This window comes from Dermacentor albipictus, chromosome 3 (assembly GCF_038994185.2).
Source record: "Dermacentor albipictus isolate Rhodes 1998 colony chromosome 3, USDA_Dalb.pri_finalv2, whole genome shotgun sequence".
Classification (NCBI taxonomy): domain Eukaryota; kingdom Metazoa; phylum Arthropoda; class Arachnida; order Ixodida; family Ixodidae; genus Dermacentor; species Dermacentor albipictus.
This window is the reverse complement of record NC_091823.1, coordinates 28,027,211-28,053,655: the sequence shown is the minus strand read 5'-3', so window position 1 is coordinate 28,053,655 and position 26,445 is coordinate 28,027,211. Positions and strand designations below refer to the sequence as shown.

General features: G+C 45.9%; 2 protein-coding genes across 2 annotated transcripts; one reads left to right on the top strand and one right to left on the bottom strand.

The window, feature by feature from the left end:
• Positions 1-25,622, bottom strand: LOC135921672 (uncharacterized). The gene is made up of 2 exons (XM_065455969.1): positions 25,606-25,622; positions 1-3,347 (listed from the first exon to the last, which is right to left on the bottom strand). Exon 2 carries the CDS (start codon positions 3,331-3,333, stop codon positions 2,929-2,931), a length of 405 nt encoding a protein of 134 aa, XP_065312041.1. The 5' UTR covers positions 3,334-3,347; positions 25,606-25,622; the 3' UTR covers positions 1-2,928.
• LOC135921665 (mitochondrial fission 1 protein-like) lies at positions 10,457-14,056 on the top strand. Its single transcript, XM_065455959.1, has 2 exons — positions 10,457-10,772; positions 12,610-14,056. Exons 1-2 carry the CDS (start codon positions 10,590-10,592, stop codon positions 12,886-12,888), a joined length of 462 nt encoding a protein of 153 aa, XP_065312031.1. The 5' UTR covers positions 10,457-10,589; the 3' UTR covers positions 12,889-14,056.
• Positions 25,623-26,445: the final 823 nt, after the last annotated feature.

The following is a 26,445-nucleotide window of genomic DNA, read 5'->3' as shown; positions in this document are numbered from 1 at the left end:
TTGACCAGAATAAAGGGTGTTTTTATTCATGTACTTCTAGTTTCCGTCTCGGCGATGAAATAAATAAAGCTTCAAAACAAAATAAAAAAAAGGATAATCTTCTGTCGCACTGACATAGTGCGTACTTTGTTTTCATTCATTCATTTCCAACGTGCAGTTCAATACAATATCATCTGCCAACATGACAGAAAACACTTTCGCTGCTGCAGCTATTTGGCCCAGCAACGATCGGCGTGTGCCGAATATTGGCTACTGCAAGGCGAAACTTGGCAGAAATCACTACAAACGTGCCATGAGGCACCCCGCAACGATGCCACCTTCAGGTTGAAAGACACTAGAGACTCGACATAGCTCCAGGCTCGCATCGTCCAATAAATAGCCAACGCGAAAAGCATTGGACGTGACAGAAACAACACGTAAATAAATAACTATGTACACAATCCATAAATAACTTGTTTTTCTCGTACAAACCAGCAAAGTAGTCAAACAATGGAGAGATAAAGAGTCGCGGGGAAACGAGCTTCTCCGCCATGTTATTCACATCGCTTGTCGCATCATGTTCAGGAAGAGCTTCATAATTTACTTTAGGCGAAGTTTTCTTGTGATTTAAGTAAATGTTTGTATTATGAATGAAATACACACGACCGCACACTCACCTTAAATATTAGTTACTGGTACATAATGTGTTGATTATTGTTGACATAATGTTGACTGCAAGCAGTGCCCTATTCTTAACGTCTAAATGAAGTCCTACTTGCCTGAGATCAGAGAGTGTGTAAACATCTTGTTTTTCAGAGGCGTTATTCAATATTGCTTTTGGCAGCGGTATTTCGGCGGTTCATGGGAATTCAATAGTTTGGTGCAATATTGCTGGCGGCAGATCTAACGATACCATGCACGAAAAACCATGTTGCACCCTTATCCAATAGTTATTGGACAGAGCTCAAGATATTATCCCAAGAAAAGCTGAGAATCTTGTAATCTCATCAATAACACTTGGAACGACATGGCATCCAGCTGACAAGTGTAACAACTGTTAGAATCCAATAGAACAGCTCCAATTTGCCCCTTCCTACGCGCGACGGTGGCATGTCTCCAGTTTATGACATGAGACGAAAAATTAAGATAATATCCTCACTCGTTTTTATTACGTCTCTTGACTACGTTCACCTACAAGCAACTCAATAAGAAAAAAATACAATGATAAATAAGTTACGATGAACTAATCCGCTACACGGATAGAATAGATATATAAATACGCTAACTACAGACTAAATAAATAATGTATCTCTGTAAAACCAGCGTGCAGCAAGCGAACAATAAAATTGTACGTGCTCCGTTTCTGTTGTCTGCTGCACTATTTTTCTCCATGAAAAATTCAAGCACTTGTGCTCGAAAGTCGAGTTTCAAAGATGGAATATGAACAGTCTTCGCCACTGCAGAACAAATCCTTCCGCGTCTTTTTCACATCTTTATTCTAATTTCGCTTTTTGCAAAAATAAACCACATCACAGCATTGAGGAATATGGCACGCCTGTTGAAATCTGTTGACAATACTGTGTGCTTATTGCGAAATTCAATGTACAACGCCGGCGCACACTGCGAATGAACAAAGTGCATTATTACCTCCTCACCCGTGACTCAAAACTAATGAAGAAAAAGAAGACACTTCACGACCAAGTTCGCTTTGCCACCTGGTTACCATTCATATGAGAAAATGCGAGATGGAAAAATAAAGGTAAATGTATGCACCAAATTATCGGCATTCCTCCATCGGGGGACCCTAATGTGTAAAAGAAAACACATTCAATTTCTGCAATCACCGTAATCAGCTAGTCGTATTGCCCTGAAAAAAAGTATACGTCGCGTCACCATTCAACACACTAAAACCTGTCCCCCCCAGATCCTGTCATACAGACCGCATCAGCCGAAAACTGCTTATAGAACAGCTTGGTTGAGATGCCACAGTTAAATTCATCACAAGCATCTGAGAGGCACCTGCCCAGGTGGCAGGCCTGCGTATGTGCCTCAAAAGTTCCTCAAACATTATAATGCACACATCTCCCACTGTGAATGAGGCATTTTGCAGGACAATTGCAAATAAACTTCAATAAACTTGAATTATTGACAAAAGGTTGCATATCGTATGCTGATAGCTCATTTGGACGAGCATGGCCAGTGACTTCACAATCACATTGGTTACCAAACAACCTATCATTTTTTCAGAAGTTTTTGACAGTTCTTAAAATGATTGCTTCGGCAGCATAGAAATCCTCATGCATTGTCAATCTTGTGCGATGCCTTGACGACAATGTTATTAGCACGACTGATGTTTATCTCGACCCATCAACGAGATCAAAACTTCACTTGCATATTACTTCATTTACGAACTCCTGCGCAAAATGATTAGCCGCACGCGGTAAAACACTCGCTTACGTACAGGTCAATCACACCGTAGCGAAGAAAGAGGACAAACCAACGAGAAAACACAACTCAAAGGACATCGTCAAAAGACATCGTGCTTTGGTTTCCGGACAAATGACTTCGTACACTTGACAACATCGCCAACTGGCTCGTGTCGCACATCTCGCCAAGAGCGACAAAAGAGCGCCCCGTAGCAACACAATGACAGCGGAGACAGTGGGCAAGAGCGCTAGCCGAAGCTGCGCCGCCAGCTCGTGACTCCTGGCAGCGAGGGCGAAGCCCTCCTTTTGGAGAATAACGGGTCGCCTAGCGAGTTGATTCAAGGGCTCAGCGAACGCGTCGCGTCGCTTCCGTGTAGCGTCTCGCGATGGTTGGGGGAGGGGTTTCGTTTCGGGGTCTGGAGTGGGGTGAGGCTCAGAGAGGAAGGTTCCGGCGACAGCTGGAACAATGGCAATTTGCATCGGAGCCACACCCTTCTTTTTTTTTCTCTCTCTCTCAGTTTCATTAGTCCGCGCTCCGTCCCCGGACGTCCCGTATGGTCCTGAGCAGCAGGCCGTAGCGGTCCCGGCTGGGCCGGGCCGCGGGTGCCGGCTGCTCCAGGAGAAGCTGCTCGCGAGAGGACGAGCTTCCGCCGCCGACGGTGCTGGACGCCCTGGCGGGGCGGTCGTCATCGTCGTCGAGCAGCACGGACTGGACGTCGAGCACGGGTTCTCGGATGAGGGCGATGGCTCGCGACGAGTCTCTCTTGCCGAAGCGCATGAAGGTTCTCAGCCGGCAGCGCTCGCAGGCGTCTTCGCCAGGGTCCTTCTGGCACAGTGCGCGGCAGCGGGGCGGCTGAGCATCCGCCCATGACGGCGCCAGCAAGAGCACCAGCATAGAGGTGACCAGGCACAGGTACGTGAGGGTCATCGCGGAGACTGAGCCTGCGAAGGAGGAGGCGAAAGCGGGGGTGTTACTCCTCGTCTGTTTGCGAGGATTCGATCGGAACTCACTTTGCTCTCTCGCGCCAACTAGTTTCTTTCGATCACAAATTAGAAAGAAAACAAAAACTCAAAACATCGGCTATGTCATGCTGGACATGCCGGTTCTCGTCAAATTACCGATGCCAAAACAGAGCATGGTTTGCGCGTACTTGGGAGGCAGTTCAACCAGGCACGCCGAGTGTTGGCGGCACCCCTACTACTACGGAATAGTTCGAGTGCCTGTGCTGAGCAAGGCATTAACGGTGTCCGCCGGCAAGTGACGTCGATCTCTTTCTACCCTTAACAAGCACGGATAACACTTTTTTTTCCGAGTAATCGTGAAGTTCTAGGGGGGCTGAACACATGTAACCGCCATGTTGAATTGGTTTCCACATGCTGCCGTGTAATTCTACAAAGCAGTTATTGTTTCCTCAAATAAAGAGCTACAACGCGTACTTCAGGCCGCTCGCCGAACTAAGAGCCCAGTACTTTTGTGCTAGAACCTTCTACACACCCTTGCCAACTATAGATGCACGCGAGGCATAGGACGAAGATATCCTTATACGAAAATGTGATAATCTGAGATAACCGCGGCGCAGCAAAGTTTCTGTGAATGGGGATGACAAAAGGTTATTTATTTATTTATTTATTTATTTATTTATTTATTTATTTATTTATTTATTTATTTATTTATTTATTTATTTATTTATTTTACCCTCAAGGATGGACCCCATTGTAAAGGGCAACTCGCTACTGGAACCTCGCATTCGAATCGCCGCAATGAGTTCGGAATCTCTCTGGCGTTAGTCACCGACCGTATTCAGCCCTCGAAGGGCGTCAACGCCTCGGACTAGCGCACGTAGCAAATTTTCACATACATGAGGTGATGCAGGCGGGACACATTAAGGCGTGCGTCGACAGTGCGCCTGAACACCGCCTCTACCTCTTTATTGCAAGGCAACGATGCAACAGCGGAACGGCATGCGGAACAATCAGCCTGCTTGGCGGGTTATGTGTGTGTTTATCATAAGCACGAACCTTATCTTTTTCCTGACAATACCTTGACTGCGTCGCACTCAGACCTTCACTGAGTGTCAGTTTCATAGCGGGTAACAGTGTTTGGCCTCCGGTGCCTTTGAACCGCAAAACACCATCAGACGAGCGCACATTCCAACTCAAAAGGACAAGCAAAAGAACGTGGTTGTATTGCGAAGAGAATGTCACCGGACCGCTTTTATGTTACATAACGGTTTCTCTTGTGTAAGGATTGAACGTTGTTAGTTCCACATGAAAACACGCAAGATAAAGACAAGGATACAAGCATATATATATATATATATATATATATATATATATATATATATATATATATATATATATATATATATATATATATATATAAGAACCGCGAAAGAAACATAACACTGTCCAAATTCAGAAGAAGTTAGTGAGTTGGCATCGGTGTACAACTTCTGATTCAGGTAACGTTGACAGACTCACTAGAAAACGCGTCATCCGTAACAACAGACCATCACTCGTATTGCACTGTTGTACATGTACATGCACATGTTTTGTACATGTTGTACATGTACAAAACGTCCTGCTTGTAGGTCTAACGTAGGTAAGAGTCTATGCTGCAGTGGTTTGAAGAACTTCTGTAAGTAAATGTTTTTTTGACGCACAAGCTCTGTCGGGCTGCGAAAGTTTCAAGCGCCGTATCACTTCATTTAAACGCTTAGCGATATAGTCAGTACTGCTAGCACGATCACTCATTATGCAAAAGTTGCCCATCAAAGTTGACCTCGCAAAAAAACCGAGCTTCTCAGGTGCAGCCAACTGAGCAACGTTCTGCGGCAAAGGTGTGACCCCGTCACAAAGCGAGCAGACTCTTCCCTTGCTGCGCTACCTTCTCCCCTTTCATTCTAATCAACTCTGTCATTCCTCTAATTTATGATTAGCCCTGGGGTTCGTTACACCTCTAACTACAACGCACTGCATGCATCGCAGTGCCGTAATTTCATCGCGAACAGGCATTGCTTGCAACACCAATCTGTGACGAGAGTGTGTCGGTATGACACTGAATCCTCTATTAGACCGCTGTCGCAAGTCTAGTTCATTCATAGCTCCCGAAATATGGCTCTCAGAGGCAAGCCCATCGGCAGGTGCCTTACGACTACTTAAATAATGAATCACATGACAGAAACTCACTGTCAGAGAGGTGTTGCGCGTCACAAACAACGAAAAGAAAATTTTCATCAGCGACAACGCGCCAGTTCTAGTACTCAGCTTCAAAGGCGGCGCGCACAAGGAAATGTTCATCTGTTTGTCCACCTGTTGGACGCCTAGAACAACAGCAAAAAACGAAGTTTATAAAGGAGGAGGAGGAGGCTTTTATCGTGTCCGTTTCTGCCTTGCACCAGTGTATTTTTTTTCTCGACGAGCCAATTGGCTACAATGTGACATAGCAGCAAAAGTATAGGAGTTCGCGAAATGGAATTAAGTGGAAACAGTGCACTACAGCGAGAGACGACGAGATGAAGGGCGGAACGCGCAGTGAGTGGATTCCACGAAATGGAATCCAGAGAGGAGGCCAAGTCAAGCGTCATCTTTCCTGGCTAAGGTGGGTGTTGTAGCTGGCTATTTGCGGCCCGAAAGTGGCGCCACTGCCCTCTCAAGCACTTTGGGCAGCCAAGGCTGCCCAAGGACAGCACATATCCAGGAACAGTTAGTGCCCCGACAAAGAGCACAGACAGAAAGTAGAAAGCAGAAAGAGGGAGGTGGGGAGGGTGGTGCGGCGACTGTGAAAGGGCGGACCTCCGAGCAGAGAAGGAGGGAAATGGTAGCGGGCCGGTCCAGCAGAGGTCTTGCCGCCCATGCAGTCCCCCCTGGAATAATGCATCTGTGCCGCACCCTTACGAAATATTTGAGGAAGCCTGCATGTTTGATGGACCAAGTTGGAATAACGTCATTCGACACCGCCACCTGAACAAAGCCAAGTCGTCGAGCAGGGCCATGAGCACTTTGTTTCCTGCGCGCCTTGTGCTCGCTGGGTTAACAACTTCGTCGTGACTTTGCTATACTTTCAGCACGACACGGCAAGATTTTCCCGGTTGGTCAGTAGCGCATTTATACTTGTTCTCATAACAAAGGGCAACAGAAGCTATTACGTACTGCGGGCTCATTCATACAAGAATTACATTCTTTCAGTTGTCACTGCTTCAAAACTCTTACCTGTGCCACTTGTAGTCAGTAATCACCAAGTCGCTTGTTGTACAACTTTCAAGGAAACACTTCGGCAGCTGCCTTTTACGACGCTTCGCTTGCCTTTTACGACGCACAGGCGTGTATTTTACGTTCTAAGCTCGTACTTAAATGCTGCGCGCGGACTAAAAAGCCAACCTTTTTAACGCGTCATTTATTCACCCATTAATTTCAACGATACGACTTGTTATCGCGATTAACGCTCACGCCATACAACGTTCGTCTCAGTTACTAAAAGGGAGTAGAAGACATTCGCTGGTGCAAACCATGTTCGACCTAGTAAGCATAAACGCGATAGAACCCTCGAATTGTTTTCCTCTTGCCTCCGAAAACAAGACACCTTGCGTCATGGGAGCAAAGTTTTCGACTTTAGCAACACAATGTCCGCCCAGCTATACAATCTCATCGCCCCCCTTTGTGAAGAATTAACGACTCTTAGCCCTGAAACCAACTCCATAACTATGCTTGAGCATTACAGCGTTCGCATTGGTGAAGCGAAGTGTTGCTACGCCAGTGGACATATATATGTCCACAATCTGCCTCCCATCACTGATAGCGTGTTTCTCGCGTCGACACCAGCGAACTCAATCTGGCCGTCCTGTAGGGCGAACGCGAACTAACTTTCCAATCCCGCACTGGGTGCTCACACCCGCATTTCCGTTCTGTTAGGATCAGTAAAGTCGCGGCAATTTCCCAGAGTCACGCGACGCCTTCACATCCCGCCCCCGTTAACAATGAACTAGGCTTCCTAGCACGGCTGGCGTGTATGCGGTGAAGCACGGGGCCCACTCCTTTCGCACTTTGATGAATGAGACGGTGCGCTGGGTACACAAGGTGACGGTTTTATCCCGCACTGTTCTATTGTAAACAGGCGATACAAATTTGATTGTAGACCTAGGAAAACTGGTGTATGACCGACAGAGAAAAAAAATAAAGCGAGTGGGGAACAGGGAGGCCGTCGAGGTCTAAGCGCTCGTGAAAAGGCAACGTGTTTGCCCACCTGGTTGCCTCATTGGTCAAACAATTCGTCTGACAGATCAATCACGAAGGCACACCTCGAATCATGGGCGCAATCAGGCGTTCATATTTCGCCTTGCATAGACATTAGGCGATGCGGAAGCGCCATCTGCGTCGGCGTTTTGACCAGCCCTCTACTCCTCTCCGTTTTTCCCCAACCCTCCTCGTCGCACTCCTGCTCCAAAACTAACGGCGACTTCCTTTGATTTACACTTCTCTCCCTTTAGTCAGTTCTCTAATACGGCGCCTCGGGCACCTCGTGTAGTGCCTTTTTTCCTTCGAACCTTCTTCCATCGCGATTTGAAATTCATTATTCGAGTAGAAAAGACGAGCTAGCGCCGGTAATTCTACAGCAGCGCAAGCCGCACGTGCAATAACGAGTCGCAGCCAAGCCGAAGCCGCGAAGGAATTTGAACAGTCCCCGACTCGAACAGACATTCCATTACTGCTACGCTCCAGATGCAAAGAAGGGAGCGCGGGCGAAGGGACATATTAAGGAGAATTCATTGAAAATAATTCAATAACACTTGCACCACTGCGTGTGAAATTCTCCGACAAGTTTAACTGTACGCCCATCTCTCTCTGTTTGCCCTGTTTAAGGATTTCAAGCGGACCTTTCTTTTCTATTTCTTTCCTTTTTCGTGTAAAATGCACTTCGAAACTCCCACGCGGTGCTCCAAACGACGGGAAAGTAGTTCTGGTCGCTTTTGTTTCGTTTCAACTTCTACTTAATTCCAATCTTTTTTCAATAGCAAATGGCCGCAAAGTTCCGTGGTTCCCAAACCTTCTGTAGTACCGGTCACACGAAAAAAAAAAAAAGAAGAAGAGAGAGAGCGAGAGAGATACAGATAGTTGTGGACGTGCGGGAATAAAGTCGAGGAGAAAGACGAAGCTGAGTCAGATGCCGATTCGCAAGCCAGTGGGCTACCACGCCATCCGGCAGCCGCGAAGAGACGCGCTCGTCGAAGTGAAACACGTCTGGGGCTCGGGAGCCCTGTCGAGAAATCGAATAAAGTCCTCTTAAAGCCCGCCGAGACTCCGCGGGGTCTCAGCGGGAGCAGAACGGCTGCATCTAATCGAGTCGCCCGCGATTCCCCCGAGTCTCATTGGATTACCCGAACCTTAAGGGTCGTTAAAGTTTAATACCGCCACTCTTGCAACGCCAATTCGATCGGCCGACTACGATGACGGCGAGTACTGCGGCGAGGGTCCCGCGACGTGTTTCCGTGCGTGTGTAGCTGTCTCTCTCTCTTTCTGGCTTTTATCGCTAGTTGCGAGTGAGAGTCGCTATTAATTCAGCAAAAAGGTGGGCGTCCGAAACGGGAGAGCTAGACTATGTAGCGCGACTATTCACTGTCACAAAAGACGCACTGGCTCGATAATCGTCGCTCGTGATAAGTCGCCGAAGTGCGTTCTAAGCCTCAGGGCCACTCGACCAGTTGTCAATATTTGAGAGGCGGCGTTGAGGGCTCATTCGTCACGCCTACGCCGAATCGCCTACGTCGGCTGCAACGTAGCTCATGCAGTCAAGAAAGATAGGCCTGCGTTCATGTGTATATGCTGGAACGCGGAGGGCGTTGCAAATGCGTATACACCGTTGGCCCAACCTTCAGTACTGACAAAAGCAGTGATTATCGTAAAAATAGTGCAACACATCAGGTGATGTCACTCAATGCCGGCTTCTCGCATAGGCACGGCGTCTATTGAGTTCAACGTTTCATCAGATCTGCCACTGAGGTTGTCGGCGGCACTCTGTACCTTTTCTGACCCCAATCCTGCCTCCACTCCATCTCAACTCCGACGTGACTAAATTGTTTTTGTTTGTTTGTTTGTTTGTTTGTTTGTTTGTTTGTTTGTTTGTTTGTTTGTTTGTTTGTTTGTTTGTTTGTTTGTTTGTTTGTTTGTTTGTTTGTTTGTTTGTTTGTTTGTTTGTTCTTCCTCTCCTACTTCTATTGGCTTACGCTCCTTCTTCCTTAACCCGACCTTCTGGCTCGCCAAGAAGTACCAGCCTATACAATAGATTTAGATAGTCGCTCACAAGCTCCGGTCAAATGCGGGTGCTCTAGGAATACTGTGCTGGAGCTCTTTGGCCACGCCTGGCCTTTGTGCCATTAGAGGACATGCATTATCATCATTCCTCTAAATATAGTGAGGTCTTTATTTGAACAGTGAGGCAGACCGAGGTAACCTTAAGAGACGCCTGTCAACGCTATTGCATTTAGCTACACGTGACCAGAATAGCGGACTTTTACATTGAGGGGTACATTAATCATCCATCGAGCAGTACGCGCGAAGGGTTCTGATGTAATTATTTTCCTTGACTTCACATCGCCAACTATACTTACCCTCGAGGCTTCGGCTCTGGGCTTCAGTCACAGGAGTGTAGACTTTGACATGTGTGATTTCATTTGTAACATAAGAGGATTGTCGCGCTGTTAAAACATTTAAAGGTTTCTTTTTTTTTCATCTTTCTGTGAAATTCCCATGCAAATGCTAAGTTTATTTGGTCCATTATCAAAAGCTAGTTTTGTTTCTATACCTTAATTTTCAACGTCCTTTTTCTTTCCATTATTTTGCTTGGCTGTTTTTCTTGTAGAATACAGGATAGAAAACGTGCTTCTTATTCCTCTGTTCCTAAGTAAATATTAGGGTAGGAAATGATATGAGGCTTTAATATTCCTATTATAACACTACTACCATTTGCCCACCCCCTCTTCATAGTTCTAGCGGGCCACTTCTTCTTCAGTCTTCCATCGTGGGCATGCGCCAACGTCTGGAATCGCCATCGCCATCGTTTTCCGCGCACATCCGGTCTGGCAGATGCTGGTCCACTAAGAGACGGCGCCAGCGAGCCAGCTTCCCACCAAAGTCGTGCATCGTGCAGCAGCAGCAGCCGGCGGCTGTAGTAACGCCAGAGGGCGAGCCATGTCTCGTCCCGCGCCGCCCGACTGCGAGAGGCTCTTGCACGCGTACGTGGACTCTGGCGAGCTTCACCGCATCGAGCTCTGCTACAACGAGCACTTGCACCACGGGCACATGCTGCCGTCCGTGCAGTACGACTACGGTCGCTGCCTCGTCTTCAGCCGCTTCCCGGCAGACATCATCAAGGTGCCCGCGCCTTCCGTACACTCTTCCCATCTAGGCTATGTATAGGGTCGGCAAATACCGCCAGCGTGTCCAAGTCTGAATGAATCCGAATGAATCTGTGCGGTATTAGCCTAAATCCGTATGAGCCGAAATTAGTTTCGATAGGCGAGTCAGACGGCTGTGTGGGATCACGCGAGTACAAGTGTGTGCGAGGGTGTAGACTGAGCGAGTCCCAACTTAAAAGCATTAGTCGTGAGTGAAACTGAGTCAGTTTTCTTCGTGTCGTCGAGGTATGTCCAAACAAGAGAGAATTTCACGGGATAATGGAGGCCTGAAGTGATCCACAGTGGTAGGACAAGCTATGTCGCTGGAGCCAACGTTTCGCTAACGGGAACTGTCTCCATCAGGGCAGCAGCTATGCAGGGCGTTTCTTTTTAGCTTCGCCAATTAACGCGACAGCGTTAAGGACCCCGTGTCGCAGAAAATCCGGCGTCGGCGTCCCACGCTGACAGTCTTTCACAAAAAACCAGTCCGAACCACGCATACCCAACCACTCTTCTATCACCGAAGTTGTTCATACCTTGTCTTTCATTGTTTACAGAGTTACTCCTCGGAATTTTGAGAACGGCAGCCCACAAACAAATGTCATGAAAAAGAAAAAAAAAACACCGACAACGCACACCGTTTATGTTAGATCTTCGCAGATTGAAATATTAAAAGTGCAAAACAATAACAGGAAATCGGCCCACGTAAGAGGCCGCGTTCCTACCAGAAAGCTTTCCTTCGTACATAGCGCTCGCCGCCAACGCTTCCCGGTAAAAATAACGGTTACGTAAGCTGCACTTGCCGGAAAACATGAGAAGCAGTCAATGATCTTTTAATGATGTAGCGTTCTCCTCTTAAAGGCTATGCTTAAACGTCCTTCAATGTTTTAAAAGGTTGCCTATGGCAGATAGCACAATTCTAACCTTTGATCTAAATTACTCGATGAGGCAGCCATTACTTCTACGAGACATCAAAAGGTTCAATTGAATAATTAAAATAATTAAGCTAATTAACTTTTTGAATTAATGACTTAACGCCACCTATTTCAATCTGCGAATTATAGCCGCTGAGTTCGCACGGCGTATCCACTTGGAGCGAATTCTCTGGACAGTACCAGTTCCGAGGCATTAATTTTCAAAGTGTCCGACGAAATGCATTGGCGTTCCAGTTACTTGCTGAAGAAGCCATTGTTTTATGTATTGAAGCATATATATATATATATATATATATATATATATATATATATATATATATATATATATATATATATATATATATATATATATATATCACATTCAGTCAGTTGCATCAAGAGGCAGGGCGTGTAACGAGTGTGTTCCTGAACAACACACTGCAATATTGTGAACGCGGTTTAAATCATGCATCTGGAACATCAACGAGATGCAACGTAAGGATACCGCATTTCTCTCATTTATAGCTACATTTCCATTGAATGTCCTTTATTCATGTTCTTTTTTTTTTTGCTGGTTTTGTCCACCTTGGCGCTTTCCGGATCTGTTATAAAATCTGACATTTTGGCTCGCGTACCATAGCCCGATAGTTTCTTGAAAAAATTGAGCACTGCGTTCTCCTTGGTGCTTCTTTGTTTCTGAACAAGCTGAGTAATAAAGAAGCTACCACGGAAACACCACTGCTTAAAATATCCGATGTGAAGCTGCGGCCTCATCGTCCAGCGTCTGTAGACGCAGCCTCAAAGCATTCGTGACAGATGCTCAATTCAGCGTTGCTGGTGCGGGCCGTCAGTTGTAGACATCGCTGCTGAACACTGCCATGCCACGCCGGCGCCTCGCAGGGCATCGTGCTCATGGAGCAGCTGATTCAGCTCGAGTACCGGCCCGTCGACAGCTGCTACATGACGGCGCTGGCGCACACGAAGCTGGGCAACTACAACACGGCGCTGCAGTTCGCCAAGATGATGCTGGTGAAGGACCCGCGCAACTGCCAGGGTGTCGAGCTACAGGAACTGATCCACCGCAAGGTGCTGCGCGAGTACCTGTTCCAAGTGGCCGTCGTCGGCGGTGTGGTGATCATGATCGGCGTGCTGATCTCCATGGCCATGGCACGGCGCTGACGCGACACTCCGAAAAGAACCTACGTGTGGTCTCGACGGACACTTCAGCCACCTGTTTTCTTGCAGACTGTCCACGGGGAATCTTAACGTTCAGCTCAGCGTAGAGAACTTCGCGGCTGAAGCTCAGCGAGTCCGTTTCGAGGCGGGGGCTGGTTGTTGCGCGAACGTGGAGCGAGCTTTCTATAGATCTCCATGCCACCCACAACGAGTGGCGTGCTTTATATAGATCTCCATGCCACCCACAACGAGACGATCGTTTACAAACACGACGCCAACGATGCCAATGAGTTTCCATGAATTCTCCCTGTATGTTCCGCGTTGCTCTATCCCGTTCTGTCCTCTGTCGGACCTTGCTCAATGACAAGAAAAAAGTCTGCATGTCAAACCCGGATGTACGGCAAGTGAAACAAGACCAAGAGAATGTGTAGCGAGACATGTCTTCAGGCTGCTGTCGCAAAATGTCCTTGTCAGCTTCCTCTCCGCAACCGCAGCCTTGCCTTTCGAAATGATAGTTAATGTGAAATTGGGAAAACGGGAAAAGGATTGCGGAATGAATAAGCCAAGGCTCAGAACGCGGGACCTGAGTTCAGAACTAAATTGTAGGTGTATTTTGCTACTTCGGGAATGATTCAGGGCGGCGGCCGCTGACGGGACCCAATTTTTTATGCATAATTGAATTTTGCCAGAACTGTAGTTCGCAAACGATTAACAAGATGTTCTCCGCGGTACAATGACCCCTTGCTCCCCGCCAACACCGGTAGAAAATTAGCAGTCATTCGGCAAACTAGACAACAGCCACCGCCATATCTTTGCTCTGCTGCCGATTCGCCGTTCCCACGCTTTGCAAACTGCCCATCAAGCCTTCTTTATTCTAGTGAAAAGGGTGAAAAGAAAACCGTGGCAGTCGTTGCAAACATATCTCACAACGTTTCCGTGTGATTACAGCCACTTGCGTCGTCATTTGGGGCAGTTCGTGAATTAATATGATCGAAGTTTTTTTTACGCTAGCGGCATTCCTTCCGCATAGAGCAAGCAAACTGTTCAATAAACATTGCGCCAGGCGACAATTCTTGGAAAAGGTCAGAAAATTTCGAGAAGTTCATGTCTGCCGCATCCAAATGTTACAAAATTACAATAATAAACTCAAAGGCGTCATTGTCTGATAGCATTTATAGCCCCTAAATACAAAAGTGTCCTTCCCGATAACGCAAAAGTGTTATTAACTTATGCTGTACTTAAAGTGACGCTGTTCTGGCAAAATACCACTTCTCAAGACTGCAGTGACATGTCAAGTTTCTGGTCAGATGGAACGGTATTCCCACTGCGGAGCTTTATGTCACAGCTATATTGCGTTACACATCACGTTTATTGCCAACTATGTCAACGAAAGGGTTGCCAGTACCTCTTGCGCAAGGGGTCACATTGTGTGCCAAGTTTCTTTTCTTTTCGGGACACGACAAGGCATTTACGCTTTTGCTACGCGGTGCTTAGCAGCAAAACGCACGTACTGTCGGTATCCTGTTTTTTTTTTTTTAGAGCATCATTATATAGTCATAAATTGGCTAAACCAAGCTGCTTTAGGCGGATATTCAATTAGGCTTTAAAGCTGAGGCAAGGTGTGTGTTTGTACTAATATTCTCCCGCGCACTATGATGTGCTCAACTTTGTAGGAGCCCATACGACCGCCTCCTCTCCCCCCTCCCCTTTGCCCCCCTCTGAATTTTATACGTGTCTGGGACTTGTCCTTGACTAGGCGAGTACTTTAACCCCGAAAAGCAGCCAGGCATAAGAAACTCGGATCCTGATAACAAAAGACCTATCCTGTCGAAATCTGGACACTATATTCAAGCTTTATCCAATGTTCTACTGCTGTACGAAAAACTTGAACACGTTGTGGAATGGTGAACATTATCGGCCCATTAACGCAACAAGATTGTGATGCTGGGCCCATTTGCGGTGCAGTTAGCCACGTAAACGACAAATTACAACTGGGAGCGATCCTCCTGGAATAACACACAAAAAAGGGCAGAGTAATATATTCAAAAGCAGTTTGCCGCCCGTAATCGGAACAACAAAGAATTATGCTGCCTTCATTGTCTCTGACAACTGACGGTTCCCGCTGTGTAACTTAATCGACACTGCCTGCTCCTATTTCGTTTTGAAAGGGTACAAAAAGAAAGGAAAGGCTTTACAATGGGTCCGAAAAAGATCTATGCCACAAAGCTTTCTCGTTTCTTTATTGCTATTGTATTTTATTTTTTGTCAGGTCATTGTACATAGTTCGTTCGCTGATCGGTCTCTCGCTGAAACTAGAAGCTTCTATTCAATGCAACTTCACGGCATTCACATTTTCCTCTTTCATAGATGCGCTGCTTTCCTCCCGGTCTTTATTTTAACCGAGGTTTTTGTTTGTCTCTGCTCTTTACTAAATAGAAAGAAAAACAATCCATTAAGAACTGACATCCTGCCTCGCCAGAAACTGTTAAAAGTTGCAGAGGTTAAGAGAGAGAAATATTTTAGGCCACCTCTTTCCTTGTATTGTCTTATTAACGTTCCTTTGCTTCGACCACCCCAAATTACCCCATGCTGCGCATAAAAGCAGGTTGCGTGAGGTTTTTTGGTCACAAATAAACGACGATATGGCAATATATATATATATATATATATATATATATATATATATATATATATATATATATATATATATATATATATATATATATATATATATATATATGTGTGGAGTCACATTGTGTGCCAAGTTTCTTTGCTTTTCGGGACACGATATATATATATATATATATATATATATATATATATATATATATATATATATATATATATATATATATATATATATATATATATATATATATATATATATATATATATATCGCGAACAGTACGATTGTGCTGCAGCCCTGTGGATATTTTCAGTGTTTCTCACAATTGCGAGAAGGAACACTGGGAATGAAAGGCAGTACATTAGTTATTTTCTGATTTTCATGATTGGGGCTTCAGCCGTTCTTGTGGCTTCGTTTATTACGCTTTATCTGGGCTTAAATTGGACTAACTTTCAAAGTAATTCATACTTTTTGATAAAGATGCTAATAACGACTCTGCAAAGACGCGTTATCGATGCTAACTGCAGTGGTTCTGCGTGTCCATGCGTCCGTGTCGTAATGACCTCAACGTCGGGCTTCTGTGCTAAAGGTACTCTGTTCGAATCCTGCCGTCGGACAATTGTAATAATGTCCATTTAAGTATTTATAACCCAGTACTTTCTTAATGATGATCACTTTGCAATGTCACGAAAATATTTTCAAGCCATAAAGACGAAGTTTAGGCGAATCCCTCTCGTGATTATTGCATGAAACTCCGTGGGCATTCCCACAGGCATACCCCGTTCAGCATTGTGGACAGCACGAACTCGAAGAAACGCCATCTACTACTAAAGAACTGAGCCACAGGCAGTTCTGTGGTGCGCGTGTAGTGTGAACATCTTCAAGAACCCGATGAAAGCGTGTCTAATACGCGTGTCTGGCTGAAATTAGGCTCGTCGCAATCAACAATCGTTTGTTGGGCTGGGACACCCTTCAATAGGCAGGTTAGCGCTGCTCGTAGACGCAGTTTTTAAGCGGCCGGCAAAGGTCGGGTCGGGTTGATTTGAGTCAGGTCGATGATACAGAACGACGAACAAAGGAGCAAATTCCCCCTGACGTAGCATTCATTGTTTTTGACCAATCACGGGGATTTCGGCCCGCCAGAATCATTTTTGCATCACACGCTCTCTGTACGGGGGCCGTCTCAACCAGACTTCTGACTCAATCCGCTTGCAATGGATTCATGTAAACCAACCTAATGATACTAGTTCAACGTGTCCTCAACATGTTAAACGCACTGCGCAAGCAGGTGGTACTATTTTTTTTAATTACGCCAAACTGCTCCTTGATTCGAATGTTGCAGCGACATGACCGGCACGCGATAGACGTGCTGTGTTTCGTTACTGGAAGCTGTCAACTTCAGTAGCTACGATTCAAACCAACGCAGACTATTTCTATGCCGTGAGATTAACCCTCTCGCGCGTCACGTTCGACCCACTGTAGATTTTCTAATATCCTAACCATCATCTGATCCTCTGCAGCTCTATCAAATAATATCAGTTACTGTGTGTGTCGTTTTCATTGTCCACCACTGATCTCTTATAATCGCCTTATATCGCGCCCAGATCTCTCTCCTTTTTTTTTTTTGCAGTCTCATCTACGCACAATGCCATGCATTATTTGTCTGACCAACATACATTTGAATGTTCATTTGCATATAGCCATCGTCAGTTTATATACTCGCAACTCTATTTATACTATATTTACTAATTCATACTAATTATACTAATTAATTATACTAATTTACCTAATTTATACTTTCAACCAGTACAGCGACGGACAAACTAGATCCTTCCACTCCAGGACAGTCACCGAATACTTGGCCAAAACGAATGCATTTAAACACTCGTTTTTCCCGCGAACAATCCGTAACTGGAACGACCTGCCCGCTGAGGTGGTCGAAAGCCCCACTATTCCGTCTTTCATGTGCGCGCTTGATCGTTTGCGATAAGTAATTGCTTTCTATTTATGAAGCGTGTTTTTTTTTTCATGCGTTTTCATTCATGTGCGTTCGTTCTAAGCTGCGACATTTAATACTTACTTTGTTATGCGCAGTGCCGAGTTCTGTTACGCGCAATGTTAGCATGCTATTGATAAGGAATTTTTGTACCCTTGTATTGATGATTTATTCTTGTATTGTTTCATATGTACCCACTCCTGCCCAAGGCCTGACACTCAGACCGGCAGTATGTACCAAATAAATAACTAAAAATAAAATGTAAAATATAATTGATGTGTAATAAAAATTCAGGTCCACCAGCAAGCACTGTGTGCATTGATTGACTGATTAATTAATTACTTAATTAATCAATTAATCAATCAAATAATTAATTAATGGCTTGTCATGTGTCTTTTACTTACGCCGCACATTTTCTGCGCGCAAGAGAAGGAACAAAATTTGCGCATCGAAATGTCACGCCGCCCGGGCGGCCTTAAGGTGCAGCGCGCCCTCTCGGGCATGACGCAACAATCCCACACACGAAACCATGGAAGTCCCGAACTGGTGTACTTTGTAAAAGAACACGAGCAAATCCAAATGTGACGACATAACTTATGAAACCTGCCTTATTAGTAACCGACCGCGGTGCCGTTCTTAACGCCGCGCCTTCCCTGAGGCCCAACTTTTTTGGCGCTTAATAAATGCCCGTTAATCGGGCTGTTTCTTCTGCCTCTTGCTCGGTCCCCCTCACGACGTTATTTTCTTAGCGCTGAGAGCTTAGTATGCGTATACACTGCCCAAAGCTGGACGGCGCCCTAGGCTGTTTTGATTTAATCAAACAGAAGGCTTGTTTCTTTACAGCTTTAATGTTCTCCTTACTCTCAGCAGGAGTCTGCCGAAGGCACCGCGGCAGCAACCCCGGACGCCGTTCTAAGAACACGCCCTTTGTTCCTTTTACTGGCTTTGCGTCAGGGGTGGCGCGGCTGGTTGCTGAACAGCGACTGTCCTCTTGGAGGGAAGGCGACGGCGAGGAAACAACAACCATCATTTCTGTCTTCGGTTCCGAGAGAGCAGAAACTCGCCCTCTCTCAATGCTCGTCGAACGCTGATATACTCTTCGGTCCAACCTGTGATTTCTTTGTCAGTGAGACTACTCGCCATTGCAGAGGCGAACCCGGCGCCGTAAATGCAGTTTTCTCGGTGTGGTAAGGTAAGTCGGTAAGTAGGGTAAGTGTAGGTAAGTCGACGACTTAGATTAAGTTGACGCGAGCATTTTGAATCAGGAGTGGTTCGTAGACAACCGGAAGCGAACGGATTTGTGTGAGCATTCCTGGCTAGACGATATTACTTCGCGAGCCCGCGCCGTCACGAGAAAAACCAGAGCACAGCAACACGGCGTCTTCGTTGTTCGCCCCGAAGTACCGGTGCCACTCATTAGCGTACACATGTCACGCTTTCCATTTTCACTGTTGTCGTCCTCTATATCTTTCTTCCCATCTTTTTTTTAATAACTGATCCGGACACGGGGGACCTACAAATGAAACGATAAAATTAACCTGTTGCTTACCTAATTTCAGTGACCATCGCCTTGCTTGGTACAGACAGAGAAACATTTATTAATGGCCGCTGCAGACGTTCATGGATTCTTGCACGCGGCTCCATATGATATAGATGATGAATCAAATCACACATACACACGGGCATTGAACACACGCCCTCATAGTAACCCCGTACGCACATAGTGTTAGTCAGTAAAAGCGTCTCGTCAAAGCCAAGCCTTCCCGGAGGAAGCATCATCAGTTGAAGCACACTGGCTGTATGAAGCACACTGGCTGAGCGCTAAGCGCTGCCAGCATGTTCTTTTTTTTTTCCAAGTTCCAAACCCGTCACGAAGAGCAGAGGGCGACTCTCTGTCCCTACGTCGCAAAATGCGTTTTTTTTTTCTGTCAATGGCAGCCCCTTAACACCAACTTCTACAAAAGCTCAGATGTCAGCCTCAAGCGTACCATTATCTCAACTCGCGCCGTGCGGTGGTTCTCGCGCGTATACACAACATCTCGGCAGTCGCCACGGTGAAGTGACGATAAGACGCGTGCCATTTCTGTTTAGAGTCCCGCGAGATTCGTGCCGCTTGCGAGGAGTCCTATCTCTCCGCATCGCAGGTGAGCCGGCTGGCCATACCGCGTTGAGAATGGCCCATAGGAGGCGACTGCAAACAGCGCGACAAGTGTGGCACCAGAGCGCATCTCGCGATCAGTACTTCCTGTTTCAGTTTGCTTCATCGCGTTGCGCTTGCGTATTATTCCAGCATGCAAGGAACCGTAGTTCGTAACGATTTTTTTTCTGTTCATTCTTCTCGCCATTTTCATTGGCCCGCGCGTCTCTACTAGCCCGAGATCAGCCACTCGGCAGTTTACACGCATGATAAGAATTAAGCAAATTTACGAGACATCCTCGCGCTAGACGGCTCTAGGTAGCAGGTTCGAGTCCCGGCCACGGTGGCCTCGTTTCGAAGGAGGCGGAATGTAAACAATTTACGCGTGCCGCACTTTAGGTGCACGTTAGAAATGTATACATGGTCAAAATTATTCCGAAACTCTCACATACTGCCTTTCTCGGAGCCCTAGCGTTGGTTTTAGACGCTGGAAGATCTTTAATATTCAACATTTAGCAGTGCAACAAACTTATAAGCACCCGTAAGTAAATTAAGACGTCAGACAGGGCGTGTATCGTAAAATATGGTTAACTGTGTGTGTAGTTAGGTTCAATGAGGTAATATGTCCACTTGTAACGTAACCTTTTCCCTGCAGTTCTGGACGTCTCAGTTTCGCACACTAATGGGCCTGAAGCCTCGCAGTACCTTTTACCAGCATACTGGTAACCGTAAGTGAAAGCCTGTCCACGTCTGCTCCTTTGCAGCGAAGGTTTTCTCCGATGAAAAACATTCACTGCCAAGAGTACAGCACTATCACAGGTACGGATCGTAAAGAGAGCCCGCTAAGCGGTACGAATTTCGGGTATTCAGTTGTGCAAACCACTGTAGGCCATATAAAGTTTCGTGCTGGTATATATACTCGTAACCCAGCACCGCCCTCCCCATGAAAGAACGAATCGTTATAGAACTACAACCAAAAAGAAAAAAAGACATTCATCAGTGAAAATGAAACTCTTTGGAAGCTCGCAGGGCCGCAGACGTGTGTGTCTAAAAAGGAGAAAAGGGCGAGACTACAAAGATGTCTGCTTTCTTGTTTTGTTTTTGCTTTCTCTTTCTTTCTCTTTCTCTATTAGTTCATTCCTTCGTTCTGCGTGACGACCCGGCGTTGTAGCTAAACCGTACGGTTTGATGCGGTAGTGAATGCGGTAGTTTCAACACCTGAAACTACTTAAACGTGCACACAAGTATTACGTATACACTGCGCCCATCGAAACGCGGCCGCCGCCGCCTCTGGAAATCGGACCCACGAACTTGTGTTCCGCAGCAGAGTTAAAATATTCCGTTCGAGACTGTCATACAATGATTTTACGCTAATTCGAATAATTTCGGCACAAATTTGACAGAATGCCACAGCAACACGTGAGGATGACTAAGGAACTCAACGATTATTTATGTGCTGTAGAAAGTGCGCCAGGCAGTACATAGAGCACACGGTGAAGTAGGAGTCTCGTTAGCAATATGCGAGTGCTATGTAAACGTAAAAAAACGGCCAAGTTATAATCTTTCTGACAACACTGCGGGCCACGTTGCCTAAGTAAGGGAATAAATAAATAAATAAATAAATAAATAAATAAATAAATAAATAAATAAATAAATAAATAAATAAATAAATAAATAAATATAATGACAAGTCGCACAAGTTAAGCACTCCGACGCTTTGTCAGCTGATAAAAAAAATGGGGGAGGGGGGGGTAGTTACGTGTTCATATGAAACACACCGTCATTTAAGCGTCATCTACAGCATATCTGAGGCACTCCTCGCGGCCTTATGGCTAAAGAGTTGCGTGGTATTCCGAACTCTCCTTTACGAAAGCGTGAGAACACGTTGATAAATGCTTTTCCGATAAGTAACTTTAGCTTGCTGTTATTTCTGTCACGTGCAACTAACGCGATGTGCAAATAGCGGCAGCATTTCCTATAAAGAGCACCCGATAGTCATGCGGGCAATCTTTGATCTGTTTCCTTGAAGCATAAGCGCAAAGGGCGGCAGCGCCTTCGAGAGAGAATCAATCTAAATGCACCGCAGCGCAGTCATAATGTGGCGCTTATGGAAATTCACGCCAACGGCCCGGCTCGCGTAAGAATAGGTGCTTTTACGGTAAGCGCTATTTTTTTTTTTTCATTTCGCATCTACGTTTCGATACTGCATATCTTGTGTTTATGGGCAGTTTTATCGCTGCCTAATGACCCAGTTTTTGGCAACGATGAACCGAGCAAAAAATAAATAAATAAACAAATAAAGAAATAAATAAATAAATAAATAAATACTGCAGTCGTAGTGTCTTGCGTCGCCCCTTCGTGTTACCATATGATTCAAGGCGAGCTTGTAACGCATACGTGCCCGCCGCAAAGGCAATTAGCCAAAACCCGTGTGCGCTCCAGCCTTCCTTCTAAACTTAGCGTTAAGCGGCCTTTGAAGGAGACCGCTGGTCAAAGGCGAACGGCTCACAACGTTTACAAGCGTTAGCCGCGGCGCCGCCGAAGACCTCGGCAAGGTAAGTAGAGCGCCGTATCTTTCTTCGCCTCGTTCGTGTAGCGCAACTGGGTAATCGGCTACAAACAAAAAAATGTGCCACGTCTGATAAAAGACTGATGGGTTCAACACGTCCGACCCGGAGATGGTGCAGAGTTCAACAATGTTTCATTTCTTGTTGCTTAGCTGCGGTAAAGAGGACAACGTTTTTCTTTGTTCTTTTTTTAATGGCACTGGAACTTTTAATAAGTTCTACGTTTGCGAACGCTGTTCTCACAGTCCAAACTATTTTGTATACGTTCTTAAGCCACTGCCAAGATTGACGGAAGCTGACGTTCGGGTCAGGCTGCGAGCCTGGTAATGTGTCTTCAGCGTTTAACACCTCTACTGGATGGGGACGGCTCTCTCTTTTCCTTCACTCGCTATGTATAAGTGTATCTGTCTACCTCCTCTTTCTACCTCTCCATTTCTTTCTCTCTTTCCCCAAAGCTCTCGAACACCAGATTCGGAGCAATTCTAGGCCACAAACTTGCTTACATTTCCTGCCCTCGTCAGGGCAGGTTAAACCAATATGTACGATCTTTTCCGATTATACGACGTATAGTACTGCCATTGGGCGGCCGCAAAGCACTGGTTGTGTGTGAAATGTTGTTTTGCAAGGAGGATTCGCAATCACAGAACTTACTTTCCTGGATGTTCCGTCCTTGATTGGCCATCATCCACGTGGACGTTTCGTCATCATGTCGATCGCGGTCACGAGCGACTCGAACCCGAATGCTCTGGGGAAAAACGCTCTTACACGAAAAAAGCGAAGTTTTGTGAACAAGGGCTCGGAATTTCTCTAGAACGCGAAAGCCCATGGATGGATCACAATGTCGTGGAGCTCAGACATTATCAACGCCTTGCCGCTTCCTCCAGTCTCCTCTGGCTGTTCCAGCTACTCAGCTGGCCAGCAGAGATATCCTGCTGCACTAACCATGCCTCAGCAATGAAGTCACGCTGTTGTATAAAATCTGGACAGAATCGGCATTCGCCCCAGTGTGGCCTTCGCACCTATTCTCCCCCTTGCATAGACCGCAACGAAGCGGTCGACGTGGAGCGCTATATCTCACGGCGCCGGTGCTTCATTGCGAACAGAAGTGAGTATCTGACCTACTGAAGAGAAGCACATTTTCTCATGCGTATCTTGGACATCTAGTGCTTAAGGAAGGACTACGCACAGTGCAAAAAAGGGTTGTCGCATCTTCTAGCCTTTTAACGCGACTGTGGGCTCATGGACGACTGATAGCGGACATTCTATTACGTACAGCGGCGCTCAGGAGGATCAACTGTCGGGAAACTGACTGCCAGGTTAGCACTACCTGTGGCAACAACACGACCGTGCACCTCTACCAGCTGTGGCAGCAGCTGCAAGTTTTCGGAAGCTGCATTCAGAACAAACAGTTCGTGAAAATGGCAGTGAGCTAGCCCTGGCCTTCATAAAAGTTCATTCATAGGGGATAGAAAGAATCGCAGACGTTCTGTGACGTACTGAGAATGTCTGTGGACAGTCTGTGGACGCATGACCTTGCATCCTTTGTTGACTAACGTGTATAGGCTTTGTATGAGGTTAACTGTCCCAAAGTTACTCACTATGAAAAAATCTGTACACTTTCCGCAAGATGTTTCGAAGTCTACGAACCACGGACTGTGGGTAGACCAAAGGAAATCGACTCGTTAACGACTTTTGTCTGTAGGAACTATATAGGCTTTGTGTAGTCAGGAGAACGTGCCTACAATAGGCAAAATCAGTTTATTTGAAGTCTGCTGGTAGTCTATAAAGTATTCATGTTCGATAACGACCAACGACGAGTCATACGAGCGAGACCATGCTTAAAAACGGTTCTTCTGAGCGCAGTCTTGTGAATACTGAATGTTATATTTCTGTCCTCTAGGCAAATCCGCAAGCAGTTGAAATAAACTTCTGTTTAAAATATGCAGTAGCAAGGTTATACGTAATCCCGACACACATTTCTCTCCTCAGACAAAGGGCACGAATCCAAAGGGACCTCAGGATAAATCACCCGTATTATTCACCGCGTAGGCGGAGACAATCAATGAGTGTTAGCACGAGGTAATCGGACTTCGACGCCGGTGAGCTCAAAGCGCAGTCAATCACGCATAGCCAGAGGGCACGCCAGACGAATCCCCGCAGTGACAATTCATGACACATTCCTTGAGATCAAATGCGCGACGCCCGCCTGCTAGATAAGGCGCATAACTAGGTCATGGCGCAAACACACTCGTTAGAGCTATTTCATTTATGTCCCCAATACAAAGCGAACGGACGTTAAAGCATATATATTCACTGGACTCGCTCGCTGCTCCATTTCTGTTGTGTCTCCGGCTGCGCGCTGCATTTGACAGCAGGGATGTCATCACAAAGATAGCGTTATCTATGAATGAGCCGCCACCGTCAACGCAATCTCTTTCTTCGCGCGGTCTGGCACCCCTTGAATGAGAGAAACTGGCTGTTAGCCTTATTGATACGATATGTTCAATCGTCGTTAGCCGCACCGAGCGTTCCGAGAAACTGCCAACCTTCTGACTTCGTTGAGCAATATAAACGTGCGTGATAAAACGGCGCGAGTGATAACGCAACACTCTTGTGCCACTATCTCGACACAAAGGTGTTAGTTCTTTTCCGATGCTCCTTCCTCCTAACACGATAATTCCTGGCCTTTCGGAGCTATAGGAAAGATCGATTGCTCAGGCGTTGCATCGAGAGGTCTTGCGTCAAGAGAGCCTCTTTTTCTATGCTGACGTTATGGCCATTCATGAACCTTGCATGCTCTACCCGGCACGCTTGCCACTTGACGTCTTCTGAAATCTGCAGCAAGTGTAGATTGCACGGATGTCCGGTAAATGACACGCAGTGGGCGTGGACGCGTCCAATAAAAAGGAGGTCCTAGAAGCTTTTCTTTCTCTCTTTTTTTTTTCTCTATCAGCACTTCCGCGCGGAAAGAAGCGAAATAGTGGCTAATTCGAGAGCTTCGAAAGTGCTGAATCAATTTAAGTGAATAACATCAATTACATGCTGCTCCGTGAACTCACTTAACATTCGTTACGCGTGAAGGTGCTTAGGGTGTGGTACACCCCCAACCCCGGTAAAGTAGTACCTTCCTTGTTGGCTTACAACCATATTCTAAAAGATTTTGCGCAAGAAAAAAATTTCGAACTTAAGCGAGTCCCCTGGCACTGAACTCATTCATTGCGACCTCAGCTGAATCTGACATCACCAGCTGCTAAAAAGAATATTGTTATTATTATTATTATTATTATTAGTAGTAGTAGTAGTAGTAGTAGTAGTAGTAGTAGTAGTAGTAGTAGTAGTAGTAGTAGTAGTAGTAGTAGTAGTACGATCCCTTTAAGAATGACACAAACTCACCGTGCGGGATAGGCCACGAACCTGGCGGTATGATGATAACAATAAAACATATGTAAACGAAATTATGAAAGAACCTGATCATAAATCAAACCAAATAGTGTCTAAGAAAATAGTCAGCTCCGCATAAACAAGAACAAATCCTTTTCGATCCACAAAACGTTACCTTCGTCTGATTGTATTGTGCCACATCTGCATAGATGCCACCCCGCTCACAGTCAGCGCGGTGCACAGAACCCTGCACAAATAGCCAAGGGTTCAAATTGCGTCACTGTGCCTCTTTTTTATCGCTTCCCTGTCATTCCCTCTGTCCCTCTTTCAGGTGCAAGAACAAAATGCTTGTCTTTTTTCTGTGTTGATAGGTCTACGCTTCATGCTTCCTAAGTTCTCTTCAACCAATCGATGCGTGATGTGCTGACTAATCCTTGCGCAGTTCTCGCATAGAAGGTCACATTCGATTCAATAAATATCATCCAATAAAATGGTGATACCTTGGTATAAGCGCGAAAAATCAGTAATATTAGCGCGTACGGCTCCCAACTACCTCATGCCGCAGGGTTGATCCTCAATTGTATAGTGTTGAGCAAATTCCTTATATCTTTGCCACCTGGTATAAAGGTGAAGCTAAGCATAACAAAGACGACCCAATTATTAATAACGGCTCCATATGATGATTTCATGAGGATATGCTATATCGCCTTACGCACTCGCTTCTCTATGAAGAAACGTGCCTCTCCGTTGTTGCGTCAGCCCGCTTTCCTTGCTGCGAAAACTCATAGCCTGCCAACTTCTCACTTCACTTTATCGTTTCCCGTTTCTAGCCAGTCCAGTTGCGCATTCCCC

Bases quoted from the DNA above. Each gene is read 5' to 3' on its own strand.
- LOC135921665 (XM_065455959.1), top strand. From the start codon at position 10,590: ATGTCTCGTCCCGCGCCGCCCGACTGCGAGAGGCTCTTGCACGCGTAC. The intron at 10,773-12,609 runs GTGCCCGCGCCT...GGCGCCTCGCAG, and splicing joins TCCCGGCAGACATCATCAAG to GGCATCGTGCTCATGGAGCA.
- LOC135921672 (XM_065455969.1), bottom strand. From the start codon at position 3,333: ATGACCCTCACGTACCTGTGCCTGGTCACCTCTATGCTGGTGCTCTTG.